Source organism: Tupaia chinensis, unplaced genomic scaffold, assembly GCF_000334495.1.
Source record: "Tupaia chinensis unplaced genomic scaffold, TupChi_1.0 Scaffold143728_1, whole genome shotgun sequence".
Lineage (NCBI taxonomy): Eukaryota > Metazoa > Chordata > Mammalia > Scandentia > Tupaiidae > Tupaia > Tupaia belangeri.
Genome location: NW_006203577.1, coordinates 547677 through 557749, shown reverse-complemented (window position 1 = coordinate 557749; position 10073 = coordinate 547677). Strand labels below are relative to the sequence as shown.

The 10073-nt window shown below is 44.6% G+C and overlaps 1 protein-coding gene across 3 annotated transcripts in view; it reads right to left on the bottom strand.

Annotated features, from left to right (window-relative positions):
* Positions 1-380: 380 nt before the first annotated feature.
* The window catches only part of GPR19 (G protein-coupled receptor 19), a 45542-nt gene continuing 35849 nt past the window's right edge, over positions 381-10073 (bottom strand). For all 3 annotated transcript variants that reach the window (XM_006164790.3, XM_006164791.3, XM_006164789.3), the window contains one exon: positions 381-1739. In XM_006164790.3, the coding sequence (XP_006164852.1) occupies positions 470-1717 (1248 nt within the window). In that variant the 5' untranslated portion in view covers positions 1718-1739 and the 3' untranslated portion in view covers positions 381-469. The remainder of the gene's footprint in view (positions 1740-10073) is intronic.

Sequence of the window (10073 nt, the reverse complement as noted above, 5' to 3'; positions counted from 1 at the left end):
GAAAGACAGAGAGAGACAGAGAGATAGAAAGTGAGAAATCACCCCCAAGAGGGGATGGCCATGCCGCAATCCCTTCTCCTCCTTTCTCCTCTCAGAATCTTGGGCACGTACGCACACGTGCCCGGTGTGAGTTTAAGCTGCCAGGTCCGGGACTCAAACCGCGGTCGACTACGTGGGAGTCCAGCGATACAGCCATTACGCTAACTGCTGGTCCCCAGCGTTTTCTTTTTTATACATGTAACTAATATAGTCAAAGAAATGTTGTCTATAGTTCAAAGTGAATGCCTTTCCCAGAACAAAAACTAGAATTAAACCCACAAAACCTTAATCAATATATCAAAACAGTTTACAAAATAAAACATGTCCCTCAGAAAGTTAAGTGAAAAAAAATATGTAAGCAGCATCTGTTTTTGTACTTAAAGCTTTTTTATCTCTGGCACATAACAATAAGTGAAAGAAATCTGAGAAATTAGACAAAAGTATTTGGTGGATTTGAGTTAATAGGCCAAGCAAGTTTTTTTTCCTTGGCTTCTCTGTCAAATGAATCATAGATTGAGTCTTTGGTTATAGTTTTGGCAACAGGAGGGATTTCTGAAATGCCAACATAGTTCTTTTTGGCCATCCTTGAACTGGTTGTGATAGTATAGGCGTTGCTTCGATAACACTTCATCGAAGACATGCAGAAAGTCTCTTTCATCCCCCTCCTAAAATTGGCATTATAAATGGAATACAGAGTAGGTTTAGAGGCTGAAGAACTAAAGGATATCCACGTGACAGCTGTGAAAACAAGGGAGCTTTTCTTATAGTCCTGCTCATGGGGATGCCACAGCTGAGCTACGTGGAAAGGCAGCCAGGAGAGCAAAAACAATAGATTCAAAATGAGGAACATCTTGATCGTTTTCACTTTTGTCCTTGGGACAATGTTCATTGTCCTCCTCACTGTTCGGCCGTCAGTGCCTATTCTCCAAATATACTTTATGACCTTCTGGTAAAATAAGATTATGAGGACAGATGGAATCACAAAGCCCACCAAGAAGTGGACGATGGTATAGGCAGTCCCTTCCCAGGAGGAAGGGAGGAAGTAGTTACAATGACTGTCCCAGGTGGAGCCGTAGAAAAAGAACACGGGGGTCACAAAGGCCGCGTCGAAGATCCAGGACGCTGCGATCATTTTCTTGGCTTTCTCTCTGGACACCTTGAAGCTCAGAGGATAGACGATGGTGTAGAAGCGGTCTATGCAGATGGAGAGGAGGACGTAGATCTGGACGCCGGGAGTGAGGTACTGAAAATAGCGCACAACCTTGCACAGTGCGCTTCCCAGGGTCCATCTGCCGGTGGTGAACTGGAGCAGGACGAAAGGCGTGCTGACGATGCTGACGAGGAGGTCGGCGCACGCCATGGAGACCACGAAGTAGTTGGTGGTGGACTGAGTCCTCCTGCTCCTGTGGATGACCAGACAGACCAGGGAATTGCCCAAGATGGAAAACAACCACAGGGTCCCAAAGAAAATGCCAGCCGTGGCCACCTCCCCAGGTTTCAGTCTGTACTGAAGGCCCGTCCCGTTGCTCAGCCAGCTGCGCTCCTCAGATAATTCCGTCAGGTCGTGGCTCGCCAGAGGTGTGGCTGTTTCGGTGCAGCTGTGGTTTTGGAGGGGCACCAGGAGTGTAGGAATAACCAAAGATGGCTTGCTGCTATCCATTCTGTGCGCAAAAACCATATTCACTTTTTTTCTCTTAGTTCTGGATAAGGAAAGAAGAATGAGGCCTCCTGTTAAAATGGCGTCACAGAGATTTTACTAAGGCTAACAGTCTTACTTGACACCTGGATTGGTTGTCATCTGTTAATGGGGAGAACTTGTGTGCAGGCAGGAAAACGTAACTACTATCCAGAAAACGCTCTAGCCTCGTTTCTTTTTCATTTTCGGAGCAGTTTCAGCTGTTCCCAGCTCAGGCTCTTTCTGGCGTTACCCTCTCTAGGGACCCTTATTCAAATATGGTAGAATGCATGCCACGCCCTTCTACACACACCCTTATTCCCTTCAGTCGCCACAGGCCACAGAGGGTTAGGACGATCAATCCTGGCTCACAGCAAGGGTGTTACCACCAACGCAAGAGCTGCTGGAATTCTGAGTAAGTATGTTTACACCGAAGTAAGAAGGCTACAGGACAGGAACACTTGGGCAGCTGGAAACACGCAGATACTGGCTACGGAAATAACTAAGAGGCGTCTGTGAATACAGACTGGCCGGCTCCTGGAAGGCACTTCCTTAACTTTTTCAGATTTTCCATTACAGGTACATCATGGTAACACATGGGGTAACAAATCAGCACTCCTCCATGAGTCAGAAGTAGCTCCTAACTTAATGACAGCTGAAAACAGAGAGCTTTTTCCAAAAGATAATGCAGTTTGTGTACTAACAGCTGGCCATCTATCAATAGCACATATTTTGATGCTATTCTGTTGTTTCAGAAATGACACACTGACTAAAGAACATACAAATGTATAAATAAATAAATAACAAAGTTAATAAAAAAGGGAGGGGGCAGCAGGCGGCATAATGGTTAAGGGTGCTGGACTCTCAAATAGCTGACCATGGTTCAAGTTCCAGACCTGGTGGCTTGCTTTCACACTTTCCCTCTTTATTTCTCTCTCTTTGTCACTCTCTGGTCAAATTAAAATAAATTTAAAAAGTTAAAGAAAAAAAAGAACATACCAATGTCCTTTATTTTTTTTTCTTTTTCTTTTTTTGGAGAGGTTTTTGCTATAGGGTGCGTGCGCTCGCCAGAAAGACAGAGAGAGACAGAAAGTGAGAAATCACCCCCCGGGGGGGATGGCCACACCACAATCCCTTCTCCTCTTGGGATCTTGGGCACGCACACACATGCGCCCGGTGCGAGTTTAAGCCCTCCGGGTCCAGGACTTGAACCACGGTCGACTACATGGGAGTCCAGCGACATAGCCATTACGCTAACTGCTGGTCCTCCAATATCCTTTAAAGAACATAACCAGGTCACTAGAGACCTTATGGCAGGCCCTGACTGATGGCAGCAATCAGTAGCAAACTGAACTGCAATGCCGGAAGCCACGTGACTTGCTTCAGGTGTGGATCTGCAAACCAGCTTGAAAGAAAACACGCTGGGTATACGCATGCCTGCCCAAGATCCAAACAAGCTGGAGGTTCGGGAAAGGGGGACCACTGCACGATGAGACCCCGTCAAGGGTGTTTTCTGTCCCCTCTTTTTTTTTCCTTAGTCTCTCGTATGCATGCAAGTCCACACGCAATCATGAATAAATGAACTTTTAAAACATATATTTAAAAAGATTAATAAAGAGACTTTATGGGAGTCAGAGGACTATAGGGCACGTGCACTCGCCAGAAAGACAGAGACAGAAAGACAGAAAGTGAGAAATCACCCCCCAGGGGTATGGCCATGCCGCAATCCCTTCTCCTCCATTCTCCTCTTGGGATCTTGGACATGCATGCACACGCACCCGGCGAGAGTCTATATATACAAAATATAACCCTTAACCTTACTCAGAAACTTATTAAAGATTCTGTGCTATAAAAGAAAATTATGAATTTATTTTATACTTCATTTGGACAAAAGACAGATACACTTTTTTTTTTTTGGAGAGGTTTTTGTTATAGGGCGCGTGCGCTCGCCAGACAGACAGAGAGAGACATAGAGACAGAAAGTGAGAAATCACCCCCCAGCGGGGATGGTCATGCCGCAATCCCTTCTCCTCCATTCTCCTCTCGGGATCTTGGGCACGCACGCACACGCACCCGGCATGAGTTTTAAGCCACCGGGTCCGGGACGCGAACCGTGGTCGGCTATGTGGGAGTCCAGCAACATAGCCATTACGCTAACTGCTGGTTCCCAAGACAGATACACTTTTAACAGGTAAAAGGACCGTGTAATTGTGTGCCATTCGATTAAAAGTGAGGTGATTCTGCTCACACTGGGATTACACAGGGTTAAACTCACAGTAAACACAGCAATTATGGCCATTAAGGGAGGAGAAAAGGATAAACATGGATTTTTAAAAAATGTTGCCCAGGGGCCAGTAGGTGGTGTGGTTGGTTAAGGCACTGAATTCCCACATGGCTGACCATGGTTCAAGTCCAGGACCTGGCAGCTTGCTTTCTCCCTCTCCCTCTCTCTCTCTGGTCAAATTGAATAATAATAATAAATAAATAATTCTTAAAAAATAAAATGTTGGCCACTAAAAGAGAAAAGCCCAGGGGGCTACGGCCGCCACATTGCGGAGACTGTGTGGCCTGTGGCACGGGGATGCTGCTCCGGTAAGTCTCTAGCAGGGACGAGTGTCCCTCTTGGTGGGATCCTGTGACTTCATCCCAAAAAGAAGCATTAATTTCTGCAGTGAGAGGCAGGATGAAGAACAGTTCTTATGGAAAGAACAGTTCTGAACAACCCGTTTTCCCCAGGAAGAATTTCTGCGCTAATTTGTGGAAGGGAGAGGAGAGTTAATATAATCGATATATTGCCATCGGTGAGACACCACATCCAACGAAAGTCTAGGCTTGGGGCAAGGTACCCAATGCCAGCTCCATACTACCTGCAGGCTTCCTATGTCCATGAGACAGCCCTACTCGAGCTCTCAAAGAAAAATGTAAATAACATTTTGACTACTAAAAAACTCTTCTGCAGGGCCAGCAGATGGCGTAACGGTTATGTTGCTGGACTCCCATATGACTGACCATGGTTCGAATCCCAGACCTGCACCAGGTGCGTGTGTGTGCATGCCCAAAATCCTGAGAGGAGAATGGAGGAGAAGGAGAAGGGATTGTAGTGTGGTCATCACCTCTGGAAGGTGATTTCTCCCTTTCTGGCTCTCCAGTGAGTGCACATGCCCTATACCAAAAATATCTCTTAAAAAAAAAGAATTCATGTGAAGAGGTAAAGGTTACAGAAGAGTAGTAGCTCCTTAAACGTAGAGAGCTGGAATTTCTTACCCAGGAATGTTCACTGGTTGTTATGGGCTATTTTGTGAAGCTAGAAAGACCATTTGGAAAAACAGTTTTCTATTCAAAAAAGTCATGTTCCCCTCAAAAATATAACCAATAGCCAAACAAACACACACAAAAAATGTACCCAGTCCGGTCACAGCAAACTGCTTGATACCAGTTGGGAAACAGATCAAAAACATAGAGCTGGAAAACATTTTTTCCCCTTTCTTTATTTTTGCTATAGGGCATGTGCGCTCACCAGACAGACAGAGAGAGACAGAGAGACAGAAAGCGAGAAATCACGCCCCAGGGGGAATGGCCATGCTGCAATCCCTTCTCCTCCGTTCTCCTCTCGGGATCTTGGGCATGCACGCACACGTGCCCGTCCCTTTCTTTATTTTTAAAAGAATTATTTAATTTTATTTTGATCATTTAATTTCATTAATCATCATTATTATTATTTTAAAATTTTGCTCCAGGGCAAGTGTGCTCACCAGAGAGAGGGAAAGCGAGAAAGCAAGCTGCCAGATCCAGGACTCGAACTGTGATCAGCCATGTGGGAGTCTAGCACCTTAACCACCATTGTTGTTATTTAATTTGCTGTAGGGCATGTGATCTCACCAGAGAGGAACATACAGAGAGAGAGAGAGGAGGGAAAAAGTGAGAAAGCAAGTTGCCAGGTCCAGGACTCAAACTGTGATTGACCATGTGGGAGTCCAGCACCTTAACCACCATGCCAAGTACTGGCTCCCCAACCCCCAATTTTTTTTAATTGCCAGAAGGCACTTAGGTTCACCAGAGAGAGAGGAGTAAGCACCCCTTAACAGGGCATGGTCAAACTGAAATCCCTTCTCCATTTCTCTGCCTTGTCTGGATTTGGGACACACACTTGCATTCATGTGTTTTTTTTTTTTTTTGGAGAGATTTTCGCTATAGGGTGCGTGCGCTCGCCAGACAGAGAGAGACATAGAGACAGAAAGCGAGAAATCACCCCCCGGGGGGGGGGGGGTCACGCGGCAATCCCTTCTCCTCCATTCTCCTCTCGGGATCTTGGGCACGCACGCACACGCGCCCGGCGTGAGTTTTAAGCCACCGGGTCCAGGACACGAACCGCGGTCGACTATGTAGGAGTCCAGCGACATAGCCATTACGCTCACTGCTGGTTCCCCATTCATGTGTTTTTCAAGCTTTTGGGGCCAGGATTCAAAATGTGATTGGCCATGTGGGATACTTCTCCCTTAAAAAGCAGGCTACAGGGCTAACCCACAGGTGGAAATATTATGGAGTAATATGTACATAGTCTTCATATATACATATAGATATAGCCTTCATATATATATAATATATATAATATGTATATATATGAAAGGAAAAGACTACTAGTGATTGTCCTCTTAAAAAGACTGCCTAAGGACCAGCAGATGGTGTACTGGATACATTGCTGGCCTCCCATGTAGTTGACCACATTTCGAGTCCTGGACCCAGCGGCTTAAAACTCATGCTGGGCATGAGGAGAATGGAGAAGGGATTGCAGCAAGGCCATCCCCCTGGGGATGATTTCTTACTTCCTGTCTCTCTGGAAAGCAGACATGCTCTATAGCAAAAAACCTCTCTAAAAAAAAGAGAATGAAGCAAACAAAAGGACTCCCTGTAGGGACCAGCAGATGGCGTAATGGTTACGTTGCTGGACTCCCACAGAGTTGACTGCAGTTCGAGTCCAAGAGGCTTAAAACTTAGGCCAGGATACTGTGTGTGTGCGTGCCTAAGATCCCAAGAGAATGGAGAAGGGATTGCGGCATGGCCATTCCCCCAGGGAGTGATTTCTCACTTTCTGTCTGTCTGTCTGTCTGGCGAGCGAGCGCACATGCCCTATAGCAAGAAAAAAATCTCTTAAAAAAAAAAAAGACTGCCTGTAAATGATGATTAGATACAGGCCTTTTCACAAAAATCATTTACCCATAACAAAGCTAAATTATGACTCATGGTTAGTATAATAGATGATATGTGATACGATAACTAAAATTTGCTTGTCATATGGTTAAAAGAGCTGACAGTAGCAAGAGTGCTAATTTGTTGAAAGAATTCTGTTTTTTATTTATCATTTTTTTTTAAATCTGCTACAGGGCACATGTGCTTACCAGAGGGATGGAAAGTGAGAAAGCAAGCTGCCAGGACTAGGACTCAAACCGTGGTCAGCCATGTAGGGGTCTAGCACCTTAACCACCACACCACCTGCTGGCTCTGAGTGCTACTTTTTGAAGCATTTGCTATATGCCAGCCATAGAAGGAGGTGTCTTAAAGAAAGATTCAAGAATAGTGTATTATTTTCCCCATATCTAGTAGATCATTTAACTCCTGTGCATAGTTTCATATAATTCCTGTAATAATCAAATGAGAAATACAGATGTGAAAATCGAAGTTCAAAAGAGCGAGGTGCGTAGTTGGTTAGAGAGCGACAGGAGTAGGATCTAAACCTCAGTTATGGGACTTCATAACCCATACACATCACCACTTAGCGAGCCCTAGCGCAGGAAGCCAGCGTAGCACTGGAGGCAGAAGGAACAATGAGCACAAAGACCTGGCGCCGAATGAACTTGTTTCGTGGCTGGAGACAGTGGCCGTGGAGGAAAATGCTGCTGATTGCTGATATAACTGGAAGGGGGGGGGGGGGAGTCAGGTCACATCGGGCATAGATTTTGTCCTACTAGCAAAAAAAAAAATTATTTATTTAATTTTATTTATTTATCCATTTAGTCTTTTTCATTTGACCAGAGAAAGATGGGCATACAGAGAGAAGGAAAGTGAGAAAGCAAGCCACCAGGTCCGAAACTCGAACCGTGGTCTGCCATGTGGGAGTATCCAGCATCTTAACCACCACGTCACCTGCTGACCCTATCCTACTCTTTTTTTTTTTTTTTGGAGAGGTTTTTGCCATAGGATGCATGCGCTCGCCAGACAGACAGAATTTTTTTTAAATTTTATTTATTGTCATTATTTTTTTTCTTTCTTTCTTCCTTCCTTCTTTCTTTCCTTCCTTCCTTCCTTCTTTCCTTCCTTCCTTTTTCTTTTTTTTAATTTGAAGTTGACCAGAGAGAGACAGAGAGAAAGAAGGAAAGTAAAGTGAGAAGGCAAGTTGCCAAGTCCAGGTCCTGAACCACGATCAGCCATGTGGGAGTCCAGCTGCCTTAACCACCACGTCACCTGCTGGCCCCTATCCTACTATGTTTTAAAGTTTATTTCTTCCATGAGAGAGAGACAGGACAGGTACCCCCACCAGAGTCTGCACACTGCAGTCCCCATCTCAGCCAGCCTAGATCACAGGCACACGGCAAGCACCCGGTATGCTCAGGGAGGTCCGGGGACATGAACACAGGGCCTTTCCCAAGTGGGTCCAGTTTCATCATTATTGTGCCACTACCTGATTTTATTCTTATTAAAATGAAATTCACTGCAGGTTTTAAGCAAAGGAGTAAAACTGATGGTGACTTGATTTGTTTTAAAAATACTTTAAGGCCAACGCTGGGGACTAGCAGGTGGCATGGCTGTTAAGGTGCTGGACACTCCCACATGGCTAACCATGGTTCAAGTCCTGGACCTAGTGGTTTGCTTTCTCACTTTCTCTCTCTCTCTCTGGTCAAGTTAAAATAATAAATGAATAAATAAATAAAATTAAATAAAAATTTAAAAAAAAAAAAAAAAAAAAAAAAGGCCAAGGCTGGCAGGTGGCTTGGCAGTTAAGGTGCTGGAGCAGAAGGGACTCTGCATATCATCCCCAATACAGGGTGCTTCCTCAACTCCCTCCTCCAGTGCCTGTCTCTCTCCAGCCCTCTAGTAAAACTAAAAAAAAAAAAGAAAAGAAAAAAAGACAACTTGAGCTGTTGTATAGGTGGCCAAGAGCAGAAGAGGGAGACAATTAAGAGGCTATTTCAATACTCTAAGTAAGTAGCTTACCAGGGTGAAAGTACTGTAGGTGAAGAAAAGTAGTTGGATATTGAAAACATTTTGGGAACAGAGCCAACAAGATTTGTTGATGTGTGCTGGGGTTAGGAGATGTGGATGATTCCTAGGTTTGAGAACCTGAGAGCACGGGAGGAAAATTAGGGAGAGTTGGAAATCAACAATTCTATTAATATTTTGGACATGTTAAATTCCTACTGGGGGGCTGGCAGGCTGCACAGTGGTTAAGGCACGGCCGCCTACATTGCTGACCACAGTTTGAGTCCTGGACTTCATGGCTTGCTTGCTCACCTTCCTCCTCTCTGTCTCTCTCTATCTTGCTATGTGTTCAAATTGAAATAATGATGATGATGAATAAAGTTAAATAAAATAATTCTTAAAAAAAATTCCTATTAGGGGACCAGCAGCTGGCATAATGGCTATATTGCTGGACTCCCATGTAGTCGACTGCAGTTAAGAGTCCTGGACCCGGTAGCTTAAACTCACACCAGGCGCATGTGCGTGCGTGTCCAAGGTCCTAAGAGGAGAAGGGAGGAGAAGGGATTGCGGTGTGGCCGTCCCCCCTGGGGGGTGATTTCTCGCTTTCTGTCTCTCACTTCACTGTCTTTCTGGCGAGCGCACATGCCCTATAGCAAAAACCTCTCCAAAAAAAAAAGGAAAAAAAAATCCTATTAGGATATCTAAGGGACACCAGTTGGCAGTTAAATATGCAAGTTTGGAACGAAGTCTATTCCGATCCCTTGCCATGTTCATTAATTTATTCATCATTCCACAAATACATGTCCAGATCACACCAAGTGGCAGAATGTCCTTTGTTGAGAACTGGCCATACAATGGCAAATGAAACCATTTTCCTACCACGTGAAGATCACAGTCTAAGTAGTTGTGAAGGGGAGGAGAGAAGAATAACACGCAGATAAGAACAAATAAAAACAGGACCAGCAGGTAGTGTGGCGGTCAAGGCCCTGGACTCCTACATGGACTACTGCAGTTGGAGTCTTGGACCTGGTGGTTTGCTTTCTCACTTTCTCTCATCTCTCTTTAGTGAGTGCATGTGCCCTGTAACAAATTTTTAAAAATAATAATAAATAAAATTAAGAATATAATTTTTTTTAGTTTTTTTTTTTTTTTTTAAATAGGAAAC